At 48.3% G+C, this 16,056-nt stretch overlaps 1 protein-coding gene across 1 annotated transcript in view; it reads right to left on the bottom strand.

Annotated features, from left to right (window-relative positions):
• Positions 1 to 16,056, bottom strand: part of YTHDC2 (YTH domain containing 2) — a 229,445-nt gene that overhangs the window by 96,935 nt on the left and 116,454 nt on the right. The window contains 2 exon segments of the mRNA XM_030193495.1: positions 3,748 to 3,853; positions 7,118 to 7,200. Of these exon segments, the coding sequence (XP_030049355.1) occupies positions 3,748 to 3,853; positions 7,118 to 7,200 (189 nt within the window).

Genomic DNA, 16,056 nt, shown 5'->3' with positions numbered 1-16,056 from the left:
GGAACACGTTCAAGATCACCAGCCCCATACTCCAGAGAAAGCGGCTGAGTTGGTTGCAGCCGGACCTACAGGCAGCCAGGGACCTAAGCCAAGTGTTCCTACAACATCAGAGACTGTCAGCAAACCCTTCAGTATTCTTCAGAAACCTCATTTACCTCAGTTCAATATCAACCCCCCCAATCCAGTATTTCTCCTCGAACCTTCCTTCCTCTCCCGCTGCCTGCCTCTGAGAGTCCAGGCCCCCAGCAGTAATCAGAGTGGGCTAGGCATGGCACCAATGCTAACTTCAGCAGTGAGGAGCCTTCGTGCCCACATGCTCAGGAAGGCCCTGTTGGTTTTGTCCTCTCGGACACATATGCATCAGAGGGGTGGTACAACAGGGTCTCCAGGAGCAGATAGGCTCATCACTGATGAAGTTAGCACTGGTGCTGGGCCTAGTCCTCTCTGATTACTGCCAGGGTCTCGGACACTCAAACAGGTAGCGAGAGAGGGAAACGGGATCAGCTCCATAGTGACGCCTGTAATGAGAAGGTAAAAAAAATGTGCCAGTACACCATACCGGCACATATCAGCACAAAAAAAGCCCTGATAAACAGGTACTTATTTTGTACCTGGGCAATGGAGGGTTACATGAATTGTCTAGAGTCACAAGGAGCTAAAATGGGGGAGTTTCAAGATGGCGGCACACTAACCCCGTGGCATATCTCCTTTAGTGAACGCTGCGAGTTAAAAAGATTTTCCTGTTTTCCAATATGCCTCACACAAAACATAAAGGATTGGTAAGAACTGCTGCCCCTTCAGTTCGAACCTCCTCTCCATCGCAGCGAACTATTGAGAGCTTTGTCGTGAGGACCCCAGACTTAGAAACCGGAGGACGCCCTGCTGTCTCTTCGGTAGGAGAACTGAGAGATTTAGGGCTGGATGTTTCTTTGTCACCTCTGGTTCTCAATCCGCCGCCTCCTCCTACTGGATCATCATCTCAGCTAGCGATTCCTCTGTCGGGAAGCGATGTAGGAGGTACCCTCGAAAGGGGCGCTGAGCAGATGAGTTCCAGCAGAGGATTGGGTTCTTCGAGCCCACTCAACCAACTTAAGGTGCCACTAGTGAAGCCGACAACGGTTACTTTAGAGAGCATCTGGGAGGCGTTACAACAACTTGACACCAAATTGACCAGCACAACAGAGGAAATTGCTTCGTTAGTAAGTACTGTTCATTTATTTTCCAAATCGTTAGAAGCCATAAAAAAAGATTCTTACAACCAAACCAATGAAATAAAGGAAGAGGTAAAGAAATTACAAGAATTTTCAACTTTATCTATTAAGGACCAGAATTGGACGCACAGGAAAATAGAACAAATTGAAAATTATAATCGCAGATTGAATTTGCGATTTCTTAATTTTCCTGTGTTTATGGGGATTTCCCCTCTAGACGCCTTTAAGAAATACCTAATAGAAAACGTAAAGTATTCTTCAGAACATATTCCTCCAGTTAATCGAGTATATTATATAATGAATAAAAAAAAATCGGATGAAGCTTTAAATATGGAACAACAGACTGAAAAAGAAAAAAATCAAGATCAATTGAACTTAACGGATATTCTAGAATCTTCTTCATTTGAAATTTTGGAACGTAAGACTTTAATAGCCTCTTTCATTTTTGAACAAGATTTAGAAGCGATTAAGCAATTATACTTAGAAATTCTCAACTTCAGTTTTATGGCGAAAAGATTTGGATTTATATGGACGTTACAAAACAAATGCAAGATAGAAGAAGACTTTTCTTGACTTTAAGGAAAGAGGTTTTGGCTATAGGAGCCTCATTTCATCTTAATTACCCCTGTAAATGTGTGGTAAAATATATTGGGCTCAAATATATTTTTTTTTATCCAGAACACTTAAAGACCTTTATAAATGATAAAAAGCTGAGATCAAATTGATGTCTAGATTGAGAATATGAATAATTAGTCTGTGTGGGTGCAAAGCATTTCTTTGATTTCATACCTAATTTATCTCCTGAAGAATGTTTATACTCTTCCCTCACTTTTTAAGGTCTAAAGAAGACTAGTACTACAATATTCTTTGTTATAATTTTTCTTTCACATATATTTAATTTTCCTCAAGTATTTCAATGGGTTACTGTAATATATAGAAATATTTAAGTCTGATTTTCTCTTCAAGTGTAATACTTGTAATTATATTGTAAAGCATAAATAAAAAATTAAAAAAAAAAACAAGGAGCTAAAATGGGAATTGAACTCAGTTCCACAGTTTTTCAGGCCACTGCACTAACCACTAGTCTACAACTGGTTCTGCTTTAAACAGAGTCAAGACAGAGCACATGCAGCAGACAACACACTTCTCTCCCAGCCTTGATATTCACGGTATCCCTAAAAATGCAGGCTACAAAGCACACTGCCACAAGTTAAAGCAGGCTACTTTCTGTGTGGCTGTCCAACCCTCTCTTTAAACTCCGCCTCTTTAGTATACAGTCCCAAAGTGAAAAAAAAAATATCAGGGTGTCTTTCCACAAAGAAACCACAGTCAGGTATTCAGCACACAGTTTACTAGGGCAAAAATGGCAGGAAACGGCTAGGCTCCTGTCGATTAAAGCAATTTCCACTAGCAGCATCCACTGTGCTGTGTCCCAGGAAAGGAAGCAATACTGAACTGCTCTCTTTTAAAGTGCTCCAAAATAGAGAATGACATGGGGATGGAAAACCGCAGTAACCACAGGGATGCGGGTGGGGACAGAGGACAAACTTTGTCCCCTTGTCATTTTCTACTTTGAAGCCTGTTAATGAACTGGACTGTTATTTATTTTAAGTGATGCCTACAAAGATATTTTGATTTTTTGGAAGAACAAGCAAACATACTGGCCACAACTAGCAAAATTTGCATGGGGATCCTGTACATCCTGCTACCAGCACATCTTCTAAGAAGACAACTTCTATTCCAGGAAGGACTGTGGAAGACAGGAGAGCTAGACTGAATCCCAAGATTGTTGATGACTTCTTATTTATCCACAGATTAAAAAAACCATAACAGTGCTTTATAGTGCATATTTTTCCCCTCAAGGGCATATAGAACGAGTTGTATTTTATCCCATGGACATTTTAACAGTGTGAATTAGGATTACTTAGTGTAGTAGAAATCACCTATTGTTGGGGTTGGAAGATAGAGGGTGGTGGTGGTGGAAAGGAGGGTTATTATAGCTGCTCTTTGTTATTATTGATCTCTATTTGCAATTTATACACAACAGTTGCACAGCATATTGTTCCTTTTTATACTTTAATAAAAAGATTTAAATATAAAATCATAAGTTTTTCAAGGCTTCTGCAGATGAGGACAGAGCCCACAGGGACGGGGAAAGAACCTGCGGGGACGGGGCGGGGATGGAGACAGGGCCTGCGGGGACGGGGCAGGGACGGAGACAGAACCCACGGGGCGGGGACGGAGACAAACTTTGTCCCCGTGTCATTCTCTACTCCAAAACAACACATTCAGAGAAGTATATGCAACAGGTACCGCTAGATGCAAGATACCAATGAACAACCAGGGATCCAGACAGAACAGTAAAGCAAGCTTGTAAGGAGAAAAGAAGAAACATCACAAGATCTGAAATTTTGTTGCTCTCTAACCTGTTACTCTAGAGGTGTGATCATGACCTGCAACATGTGACCCAAACTCTTTGGGGTAAGAGATGGGGGTAGAACAGTACATAATTGAGAATTTTCAAAATGATTCCTACCTGCAAAGGCATTCTCAGAAGTTCAGGAGTCTGAAATTCCAACATGTTCTGAAATCGCAGTTTGCTAAATAAGCGGAAGCAGATTCCAGGTCTACAGCGCCCAGCTCTATCATAAAAAAGGAACAGATTTTAGCACATACCCTGCACTAAGCATTTTACTTACTTGACAATGAAGTCACTGAACCTGGAAACACTGCTTTAATTCCCCACTTAATTCAGGAAGCTACTAATCTCTCTTGTACACAAATTTAGGCTCACGTAATCAAACAGAGGTAAAATCCAACAGGTGAAACACAAACAGAAAAGCACTGAAAACAAAAAGCAAAGTCAGGAGCAGAAAACAGCAGTATGGTACAGGTCACTATTGTAGAACAGCCTGGCACGGAAACAAAATGTGATCTAAAATACAAATAATATGCATTGCTCTGTATATGTAAAAAATACAATACTGTACATAAAACATAACTGACAAAAATCAATTAGCAAACATGAACGTTAATAAAGTGGTAATATATAGTCATAGATTTAAAAAACATTTTCATAGCAGAAATCCTATGTAATAATTCTCACCTCCCACGTTCTGTGCTTGGGACCGTGGCTCCCTGGAGGTGGTGGTCTGCTAGGCAGACACGCACTGACGTCACTGACGTCAGGACAGCTGATTCCAAGGCAAGGGGAGGAGTAGGGAAACACGTACAGCGTGTTTCCCTACTCCTCCCCCTGCCTTGGAATCATCTGTCACTCCCCGTGCTACGGCCCCCTCGATCCCCCCCCCGGCCCGCCGAAAACCGCCCCCCGCCACCGTTGTGGACTACCTGTGCTGATGGGGACCCAAACCCCCGACAGCCGAAGTGCTGTTGTGCCCTTCGTGTTGTTCATCTTCTCTGCAAGTTTCTCTGCGTGCATCTGACGTCAGACGCACGCAGAGGAACTTCCAGAGAAGATGAACAACGCGAAGGGCACAACAGCACTTCAGCTGTCTGGGGTTTGGGTTCCCCGTCAGCACAGGTAGTCCAGAACGGTGGCGGGGGGCGGTTTTCGCCAGCACGGGGGGGGAGAAATTGCCTGCCTAGGGCCCATTTCCTTGCCTTCAGAAACGGGCCTTTTTTACTAGTGGATCATAAGTGAGCACAAAGAAAATCTCTTTCATAGAGTAATAGGTTTGTAGATTGGCAAATCAATCAGTTCTAGATGGCATAAATATAAGATCAATATAGTAATAGCAGTAGACAATACAAAATTTGATCAGCATATATATTTATAAAGTTTATCGCTTTTTCTGCATGTACACGTTTAATAAGTACATAAGTAATGCCACACTGGGAAAAGACCAAAGGTCCATCGAGCCCAGCATCCTGTCCACGACAGCGGCCAATCCAGGCCAAGGGCATCTGGCGAGCTTCCCAAACGTACAAACATTCTATACGTTATTCCTGGAATTGTGGATTTTTTCCAAGTCCATTTAGTAGTGGTTTATGGACTTGTCCTTTAGGAAACTGTCTAACCCCTTTTTAAAATCTGCTAAACTAACCGCCTTCACCACGTTCTCCGGCAACGAATTCCAGAGTTTAATTATGCGTTGGGTGAAGAAAAAGTTTCTCCGATTTTTTTTTTAATTTACTACACTGTAGTTTCATCGCATGCCCCCTAGTCCTAGTATTTTTGGAAAGCGTGAACAGACGCTTCACAGCCACCTGTTCCACGCCACTCAATATTTTATAAACCTCTATCATGTCTCCCCTCAGCCTTCTCTTCTCCAAGCTGAAAAGCCCTAGCCTCATTAGTCTTTCTTCATAGGGAAGTCGTCCCATCCACGCTATCATTTTAGTCGCCCTTCGCTGCACCTTTTCCAATTCTACTATATCTTTCTTGAGAGGCGGCGACCAGAATTGAGCACAGTACTCAAGGTGCGGTCGCACCATGGAGCTATACAACAGCATTATAACATCCTCACACCTGTTTTCCATACCTTTCCTAATACCCAACATTCTATTCGCTTTCCTAGCCGCAGCAGCACACTGAGCAGAAGGTTTCAGTGTATTATCGACGACGACACCCAGATCCCTTTCTTGGTCCGTAACTCCTAACGTGGAACCTTGCATGACGTAGATATAATTTGGGTTCTTTTTTCCCACATGCATCACCTTAACTTGCTCACATTAAACGTCATCTGCCATTTAGCCGCCCAGTCTCCCAGTCTCGTAAGGTCCTTCTGTAATTTTTCACAATCCTGTCACGAGTTAACGACTTTGAATAACTTTGTGTCATCAGCAAATTTAATTACCTTGCTAGTTACTCCCATCTCTAAATCATTTATAAATATGTTAAAAAGCAGCAGTCCTAGCACAGACCCCTGAGGAACCCCACTAACTACCCTTCTCCATTGTGAATACTGCCCATTTAACCCCACTCTCTGTTTCCTATCCTTCAATCAGTTTTTAATCCACAATAGGACATTTCCTCCTATCCCATGACCCTCCAATTTCCTCTGTAGCCTTTCATGAGGTACCTTGTCAAACGCCTTTTGAAAATCCAGATACACAATATCAACCGGCTCCCCTTTGTCCACATGTTTGTTTACTCCTTCAAAGAATTGAAGTAAAATGGTCAGGCAAGATTTCCCCACACAAAAATAAATTTTATGATAAACTAAGAAGCTCATTTTCAAAGCACATAGACTTCCAAAATTATATAGGTTACTATGCAACTTTGTAAGCCTATGTGCTTTGAAAATGAGCGCCTACATTTATTTATTCGTATTTTATTCACACTTCTTTCAGTAATAGCTCAAGGTGAGTTACATTCAGGTATACTAGGCCTAGCTTCAATTTAAATCAATATGAACAGATTAGTTTCATTTCTCAAATCATTATTGTATGTAGATATGTGTGTATAAATTAATAAAATCATAAAATATAACTTAAAAATCAAGAGAAACTATGAAACAAATAGGAAACCAAAATTATATAAAATCAGCCACGAAGGGGGAAGTTATCAAAGTAGGCTGCCATTAAGACAGGTTATCTTAACACTAACTTCTGCTATTTTAGCACACATTTCCATTTAATCCTTTTCCTTCCCTTGCACTCATTCACTTGCAGGAGACCTCTTCTTGTTGTGCCAGCAGGGGCTAGGTCCCCAACAGCCACTTCTATAGGCAGCATCACATTGTGGGTGAGTTATTGCCAGTAGGGGACTGAGAATCTAAGGCAGTGCTGAAGACATGGCACTGCAGCTGGCAGCAGCAGCATTAGGTGTAGGTGTACGCAGCAGAGTATGCAAGCATGCTGACAAGCACATGCGTGCCCCACCTGTATGGACAAACAGCTACACACAAGAGAACAAGTATAGAATATGAAAACTACATTACCTCCCTTTTCTTTGAATGGCACTAGCTTTTGAAATCCATACCATTTTTAGCATGGTAACATGGTTCAATGCATCAAAGGACTTCTGTAATTTAAAATGATATTTAGCATTGCAAAATAAATAGCCTTCATAACACAATCCACATGAACAGGTGTTTGAGAATTTTATAGAAAAGGAAATATGGTCCAGTGACAAGCAGAGAGCTCATGACTTGTATCTCCAGCAAGTTCAAACTAGAACTATGACCAATTGGTACACTCAACCCGCAGGTACAGATAAGTGACAGACTATCTCATATCACTATCACATGACCTTAACAATCTTCCAAAGTAAGCATGCATGATTTTCTAGAATGCACTTTCCTAACATTTCTGTAAATCAGAAGGGGAGGTCATTGTAATGAATCACCATCAGATACTTTTTTGAACTTACCATCTGCCAAAACCCTGCAGGTACAAGCTACAGTGAATGATACATACCTGTAGCAGGTGTTCTCCGAGGACAGCAGGCTGATTGTTCTCACGACTGGGTGACGTCCGCGGCAGCCCCCACCAACCGGAAAAAGCTTCGCGGGACGGTCGGCACGCAGGGCACGCCCACCGCGCATGCGCGGCCATCTTCCCGCCCGTGCGCGACCGCTCCCGCCAGTTCAATGACAAGCAATAAAATATGAAACACAACTCCAAAGGTGAGGAGGGAGGGTAGGTGAGAACAATCAGCCTGCTGTCCTCGGAGAACACCTGCTACAGGTATGTATCATTCACTTTCTCCGAGGACAAGCAGGCTGCTTGTTCTCACGACTGGGGTATCCCTAGCTCTCAGGCTCACTCAAAACAAGAACCCAGGTCAATTGAACCTCGCAACGGCGAGGGTATAACAGAAATTGACCTACGAAGAACAACTAACTGAGAGTGCAGCCTGACCAGAATAAATTCGGGTCCTGGAGAGTGGAGTTGGATTTATACCCCAAACAGATTCTGCAGCACCGACTGCCCGAACCGACTGTCGCGTCGGGTATCCTGATGGAGGCAGTAATGTGATGTGAATGTGTGGACAGATGACCACGTCGCAGCCTTGCAGATCTCTTCAATAGTGGCTGACTTCAAGTGGGCCACTGACGCTGCCATGGCTCTAACACTATGAGCCGTGACATGACCCTCAAGAGCCAGCCCAGCCTGGGCGTAAGTGAAGGAAATGCAATCTGCTAGCCAATTGGAGATGGTGCGTTTCCCGACAGCGACCCCTAGACTGTTAGGGTCGAAAGAAATAAACAATTGGGCGGACTGTCTGTGGGGCTGTGTCCGCTCCAAGTAGAAGGCCAATGCTCTCTTGCAGTCCAATGTGTGCAACTGACGTTCAGCAGGGCGGGTATGCGGCCTGGGGAAGAATGTTGGCAAGACAATTGACTGGTTAAGATGGAACTCCGACACCACCTTTGGCAGGAACTTTGGGTGGGTGCGGAGCACTACTCTGTTGTGATGAAATTTGGTATATGGAGCGTGAGCTACCAGGGCTTGAAGCTCACTGACCCTACGAGCTGAAGTAACTGCCACCAAGAAAATGACCTTCCAGGTCAAGTACTTCAGATGGCAGGTATTCAGTGGCTCAAAAGGAGGTTTCATTAGCTGGGTGAGGACGACGTTGAGATCCCATGACACCGTAGGAGGCTTGATAGGGGGCTTTGACAAAAGCAAGCCTCTCATGAATCGAACGACTAAAGGCTCTCCAGAGATGGCTTTACCTTCCACACGATAATGGTAAGCACTAATCGCACTAAGGTGATTCCTTACTGAGTTGGTCTTGAGGCCAGACTCTGATAAGTGCAGAAGGTATTCAAGCAGGTTCTGTGCAGGGCAAGAACGAGGTTCTAGGGCCTTGCTCTCACACCAAACGACAAACCTCCTCCACTTGAAAAAGTAACTCTTTTTAGTGGAATCCTTCCTAGAGGCAAGCAAGACACGGGAGACACCCTCAGACAGACCCAACGCAGCGAAGTCTACGCCCTCAACATCCAGGCCGTGAGAGCCATGGATTGAAGGTTGGGGTGCAGCAACGCTCCGTCGTTCTGCGAGATGAGAGTCGGAAAACACTCCAATCTCCACGGTTCTTCGGAGGACAACTCCAGAAGAAGAGGGAACCAGATCTGATGGGGCCAGAAGGGCGCTATCAGAATCATGGTGCCGCGGTCTTGCTTGAGCTTCAGTAAGGTCTTCCCCACCAAAGGTATGGGAGGATAAGCATACAGGAGGCCGGTCCCCCAATGAAGGAGAAAGGCATCTGACGCTAGCCTGCCGTGTGTCTGAAGTCTGGAACAGAACAGAGGCAGCTTGTGGTTGGTCCGAGAGGCGAAAAGGTCCACCGAGGGGGTGCCCCACTCTCGGAAGATCTTGCGTACCACTCTGGAATGGAGCGACCACTCGTGCGGTTGCATGACTCTGCTCAGTCTGTCGGCCAGACTGTTGTTTACGCCTGCCAGGTACGTGGCTTGGAGAAGCATGCCGAACCGGCACGCCCAACGCCACATCCCGACGGCTTCCTGACACAGGGGGCGAGATCCGGTGCCCCCCTGCTTGTTGACGTAATACATTGCAACCTGATTGTCTGTCCGAATTTGGATAATTTGGTAGGACAGCCGATCTCTGAAAGCCTTCAGTGCGTTCCAGATCGCTCGGAGCTCCAGGAGGTTGATCTGCAGATCCTTTTCCTGGAGGGACCACAGACCCTGGGTGTGAAGCCCATCGACATGAGCTCCCCACCCCAGGCGAGATGCATCCGTCGTCAGCACTTTCGTGGGCTGCGGAATTTGGAATGGACGTCCCAGGGTCAAATTGGTCCGGATGGTCCACCAGAGCAGTGAAGTGCGGCAACTGGTGGAGAGGCGGATGACATCTTCTAGATTCCCGGTGGCTTGGAACCACTGGGAAGCTAGGGTCCATTGAGCAGATCTCATGTGAAGACGAGCCATGGGAGTCACATGAACTGTGGAGGCCATATGACCCAGAAGTCTCAACATCTGCCGAGCTGTGATCTGCTGAGACGCTCTGGTCCTTGAAGCCAAGGACAGGAGGTTGTTGGCCCTCGCTTCGGGAAGGAAGGCCTGAGCCGTCTGGGTATTCAGCAGAGCTCCTATGAATTCCAGAGACTGTGTTGGCTGGAGATGGGACTTTGGGTAATTTATCACAAACCCCAGCAGCTCCAGGAGTCGAATAGTGCACTGCATGGACCGGAGGGCCCCCGCCTCCGAGGTGTTCTTGACCAGTCAATCGTCGAGATACGGGAACACGTGCACTCCCAGCTTGCGTAGATACGCCGCTACCACCACGAGGCACTTTGTGAACACTCGTGGGGCAGAGGCGAGCCCAAAGGGCAGCACACAATACTGAAAGTGCCCAGGCGGAATCTGAGATACTGTCTGTGAGCTGGCAGTATCGGGATGTGAGTGTATGCGTCCTTTAAATCCAGGGAACATAGCCAATCGTTTTTCTGAATCATTGGCAGAAGGGTGCCCAAGGAAAGCATCCTGAACTTTCTTTGACCAGGAATTTGTTCAGGCCTCTCAGGTCTAGGATGGGACGCATCCCCCCTGTTTTCTTTTCCACAAGGAAGTACCTGGAATAGAATCCCTGCCCTTCCTGCCCGGGTGGTACGGGCTCGACCGCATTGGCGCTGAGAAGGGCGGAGAGTTCCTCTGCAAGTACCTGCTTGTGATGGGAGCTGAAGGATTGAGCTCCCGGAGGACAATTTGGTGGCAGGGAGGCCAAATTCAGGGCGTATCCGCACCGCACTATTTGGAGAACCCACTGGTCGGAGGTTATGAGAGGCCACCTTTGGTGAAAAAATTTTAACCTCCCCCCGACCGGCAGATCGTCCGGTACGGACACTTTGAGGGCGGCTATGTTCCCGTGGATCCAGTCAAAAGCCCGTCCCCGGCTTTTGCTGTGGAGGCGCAGGGGGCTGCTTAGGCGCACGCTGTTGACGAGAACGAGCGCGCTGGGGCTGTCCCTGTGCCTGACGAGGCCTTCGGGCCGGCTGGTTGTACCTACGCTTTGCAAAAGAGTAGGGTGCAGCCTGCCGGGCCCGGGGAAAACGTCCACCTGCAGAGGTGGATGCTGAAGGCGCCCGGTGGGAGAGCTTGTCGAGGGCGGTTTCCCGCTGATGCAGTTGGTCCACCAGCTGCTCGACCTTCTCACCAAAAATATTATCCCCCCGGCAAGGGACGTCGGCCAGTCTCTGCTGGGTGCGGTTGTCCAGGTCAGAGGCACGCAGCCATGAGAGCCTGCGCATCACTATACCTTGGGCCGCAGCACGAGATGCCACGTCACAGGTGTCATAAATACCCCTGGACAGGAACTTTCTACACGCCTTCAGCTGCCTGACCACCTCCTGATAAGGCCTGGACTGCTCCGGCGGGAGCTTATCGACCAGGTCCGCCAGTTGCTTCACATTGTTCCGCATGTGGATGCTCGTATAGAGCTGGTATGACTGGATGCGGGTCACGAGCATGGAGGATTGGTAGGCCTTCCTCCCAAACGAGTCCAGAGTGCGAGACTCCCGCCCCGGGGGCGCCGAGGCGGTATCCCTCGAACTCCGTGCCCTCTTGAGAGCAGAATCCACGACCGCCGAGTCATGGGGCAATTGGGGCCGCATTAACTCTGGGTCAGAGTGGATTCTGTACTGGGACTCTGCTTTCTTGGGAATGGTGGGATTAGTTAATGGTCGCATCCAGTTCCGAAGCAGTGTCTCCTTGAGGACATTGTGCAGCGGTACCGTGGAGGACTCTCTAGGTGGTGATGGATAGTCGAGGACCTCGAGCATCTCAGCCCTCGGCTCATCCACAGAGACCACGGGGAAGGGAATGCAGATAGACATATCCCGCACAAAGGAGGCAAAGGAGAGACTCTCAGGAGGTGAGAGCTTCCTCTCCGGTGAAGGCGTGGGGTCCGAGGGAAGGCCCGTAGACTCCTCTGAGGAGAAATATCTAGGGTCCTCCTCTTCCCCCCACGAGGCCTCATCCTCGGTATCGGACATAAGCTCATGTAGCTGAGTCCTGAACCGGGCCCGGCTCGACGTCGAGGCACCGAGGCCTCGGTGTCGTCGAGCGGTGGACTCCCGCGCCAGCGGGGACGAAGCTCCCTCCATCGACGTCGACTCCACCTGCGTGGCGGTCGAGACCGGCGCCGCAAGCGGCGGCGGTGTCGACGGCCCCGGCGCCGGGCTAGAGCTCGCCGGCGCCACAGTCATCGACGCCGAGGGCGCAAGCACCCCCGGCGCCGGCACAGTCTGGCGCATCAGCCCTTCCAGAATCCCTGGAAGGATGGCTCTGAGGCACTCGTCCAGGCCCGCTGCCGGGAAAGGCGGTGGGGCCGGTAAAGGTGTCGGTGCCAGAATCTGGTGGGAGCCAGGATACGGCACCGAAGTGCCGGGGCCCTGTCGCGTCGGTACCTCCACCACCGACGGGGACGCTTCGGCGTCGCCTCCTCTCCGATGTCCGGATGCATCGAAGGCGACGACGCTTCTTATTCTTCTTACGATGCACGTCACCGGCGCCGGGAGGTATGGAGGAGGAGGAGGACGATCCCCCTCGGTCTCGAGGAACCGGGTCAGACAGGGTTCGGTCCCGTGGGCCACGGGCTGAGGGAGTGACCGGGGCCGACTGCCCACGCGGCCTCTCACCTCTTCCCTCACCGGAGGACCGGCGGGCCGACGGGACCTGTTCTCCTGGGGTCGATGCCATTGGTGCCGATGTCTCGGGCATCGATACCGGTACCGAAGGGCCGGGCGTCGGTACCGATGTCGTCGACGTCGAGGGGCCGGCGCAAGTTCCAAAAAGACGGTCCCGCAGAACTTGCCTCGCAACCTGGGTCCGTTTCCGGAGACCGAGACACAGAGAACACGACTTGAGATTGTGCTCCGGCCCGAGGCACTGGAGGCACCAAGCGTGGGTGTCGGTCTGCGAGATTGGCCGGCCGCACCGACCACACTTTTTAAATCCACTCGGGACCTTCGAGGACATCGACGGAAAAATCGCGTCGGCGAAGTTAAAGTCGTCGATGGTGGCGGAAATCACACCTCGAAAAGGAAAACGACCGTGCGGCCACTAGGCCGCAACGTAGCGTCCCCGCTAGAAACGAGGGGAAAAAGGGAGCGCGTGCTCCGCACGCTCGGATTTTTTTTTTTTTTTAAAAAGGAAACCGGAGGACGCGGAGTACAAAAAACAAAGAAGAAAAAACAATTCGCGTAAACGCGAACGGCTTTCCGGCGGCTGAAGCAGAGAGAGCGGCGACGGCACGACTCTCTCCAGACGCGGAAAAAAAGGAACTGGCGGGAGCGGTCGCGCACGGGCGGGAAGACGGCCGCGCATGCGCGGTGGGCGTGCCCTGCGTGCCGACCGTCCCGCGAAGCTTTTCCGGTTGGTGGGGGCTGCCGCGGACGTCACCCAGTCGTGAGAACAAGCAGCCTGCTTGTCCTCGGAGAAATATTCTATACAATGAAAAAGCTTTGCCTGTATCCTGGAATAAGTTCCTAGTAGTCTTGAAACAGGAAAAGGACAATATGGATACTTGCAAACAACTGAAAAAAAAACCCCAATTTAATCAGATTGGTGTTTAATGCAGGTTTTTTCTTTTTTTGTGGGGGGGGGGGGGGGTCTGGAGTTTTGGAATGTTTTTAAAATGTGTTTGCTTATAAAGTATTTATGCAGCTATTACGTCGTATTTACTGCATTTTATTTTATTTTAAATTAATCATGTCTTATTGATGCTATTACATGTTGTTTTATGTTGCTGTGATATGCTTTGAAAACTTTTATAGGATAGAACTTAAAATTACTACTACTACTACTAACTAGCATTTCTAAAGCGCTACTAGGGTTACGCAGCGCTGTACAATTTAAACATAGAAGGACGGTCCCTGCTCAAAAAGCTTACAATCTAAAGACAAGAGAACAATCTAAGGACAAGTGAACAATCTAGAGGACGAGTGAACAGTTAATCTGATAGGGTGGATAGATTGGGGCATTCTACCTATCTCGAGCGGTTAGGCGCCAAAAGCAGCATAGAAGAGGTGAGTTTTAAGCAGAGATTTGAAGATGGGTAGGGAGGGGGCATGGCGTATGGGTAAAGGAAGATTGTTCCAGGCATAGGGTGAAGCAAGGCAGAATGAGCGGAGTCTGGAGTCGGCAGTGGTGGAGAAGGGTACTGAGAGAAGGGCTTTGTCCTGTGAGCGGAGGTTACGGGCGGGAACATAGGGGGAGATGAGGGTGGAGAGGTAGTGAGGAGCCGCAGACTGAGTGCACTTGTAGGTAAGGAGGAGGAGCTTGAATTGTATGCGATATCTGATCGGAAGCCAATGAAGTGATTTGAGGAGAGGGGTGATATGAGTATATCGGTTTTATAGGTTTTATATAGGTTTTATAGGATAGAACTTAAAATTCAAATCAGCCTTCAATAAAGATCTGTGATAAAGTTATCACAACCTTGCTGGCCAGTCTCTAGCTTAATCGGGCATTAAAGAACATCAAATGGTGCCTGGATGTGAAATGGGAAGACATCAGTCAAATAAAAACTGATCAGTAGTAGAACATCGAGGAACTGTCCGCCTGATGCTATTCTCAGTGTGGGAAGGTGATATAAACTATAAATACCAAAATTAAAAAGATCTAGGAAAGAAGCATGCAGACATAAGTGTCGACAGGCCACATGTTTGTATAGCTAATATTTTGTGACTAGAATTCAAGCTACACCGCCTTAATCAGTTCAATTATTTATTTATTGCATTTCTATCCCACATTTTCCCACCTCTTTGCAGGCTCAATGTGGCTTACAATACATCATGAATGGTGGAGAAGTATAAGAAATAAACATTTAGTATTACAGAGGATTTTGGGCAACATGATAGTGAAAAAGCATGATATTAGTATAGCAAGCAAATGTTACGAGACATTTCTGTGGAGGGGTTCACATTTGTTACTCATTGTGGTATGCCTTGTTTAATAATAATACGTTTTAAAAACTAGGGCTGCAGTTTGATTAAAATTTTTAATCTTAGGATTACTCACATGATTAAAGGAAAGGCATAGCCAGCAGTCCATTGGGGGGGCACAGGTATGGACCAGGAGGGGCACACATTTCCTCCCCCCCCCCCCCCATTGTCATACCTCTGCTGGTGGGTATGTCGAGGCCCTGCCAGTTGAAGAAATCCACTGCCAAAGTGTCCCCCTTCCTCCATATGCTGCGCCTCAGCAGCGAGGAAGTCAACAGAGTGCCTCCAGCCACTGATGCTGGCATTCTCCGAGCATGCTCAGTTCATGCACGAAACAAGCATGCTTGGGGAGTGCAAGGGTTGGCAGCTGGAGGCACCCCGCTGACTTCCTCGCTCCTGAGGCAGTAAGAGGAAGGGTGTGATTCAGGCAGCGGATTTTTTCAGCTGGCAGGGCTTCAGCTACCCCACTAGCCATTGAACAGGTACTGCAGCTTTAGAAATGGCCTGAGCCCAAAGTGGGAGGCCCAGGTCTCCAAGGCCCCTCCCCTCTCCTGTGCCTATGCTACTAAGGCCCAACATCTTCCTTTCTCCCACCCCCAGGTCCAATTCTCTCTCCCTTCCTCCCTTCACCCCCAGGTCCACTATCTCTCTCTCTTCCAACTCCCCCCCCCCCCCCAACAAGTCCAACACCTCTCTTTCTTCCTTTCATCCACCCTCTCCACCCCAGGTCCACAATCTCTCTCTCCGAGCCCAACATCTCTCCCTCTCCTCTCTCCACTTCCTTCCCTCCATCCTTCTCTCCCTCAATTGGCATCTATCTATATTCCCCCTCCCCCCCAGATGCACAATCCAGCATGTCTCCCTCCGCCACCACCGCCACCACCCGAGGTTCTCCTGCCAGTTCAAGGTTCTCTCTCAGTTCCCTCCCTCCCCAGAGTTCTCTCTCAATTCCAACCCCCC

The sequence above is a fragment of the Microcaecilia unicolor genome, chromosome 2 (assembly GCF_901765095.1).
Source record: "Microcaecilia unicolor chromosome 2, aMicUni1.1, whole genome shotgun sequence".
Taxonomy (NCBI): domain Eukaryota; kingdom Metazoa; phylum Chordata; class Amphibia; order Gymnophiona; family Siphonopidae; genus Microcaecilia; species Microcaecilia unicolor.
This window is presented reverse-complemented; position numbering and strand designations above follow the sequence as displayed.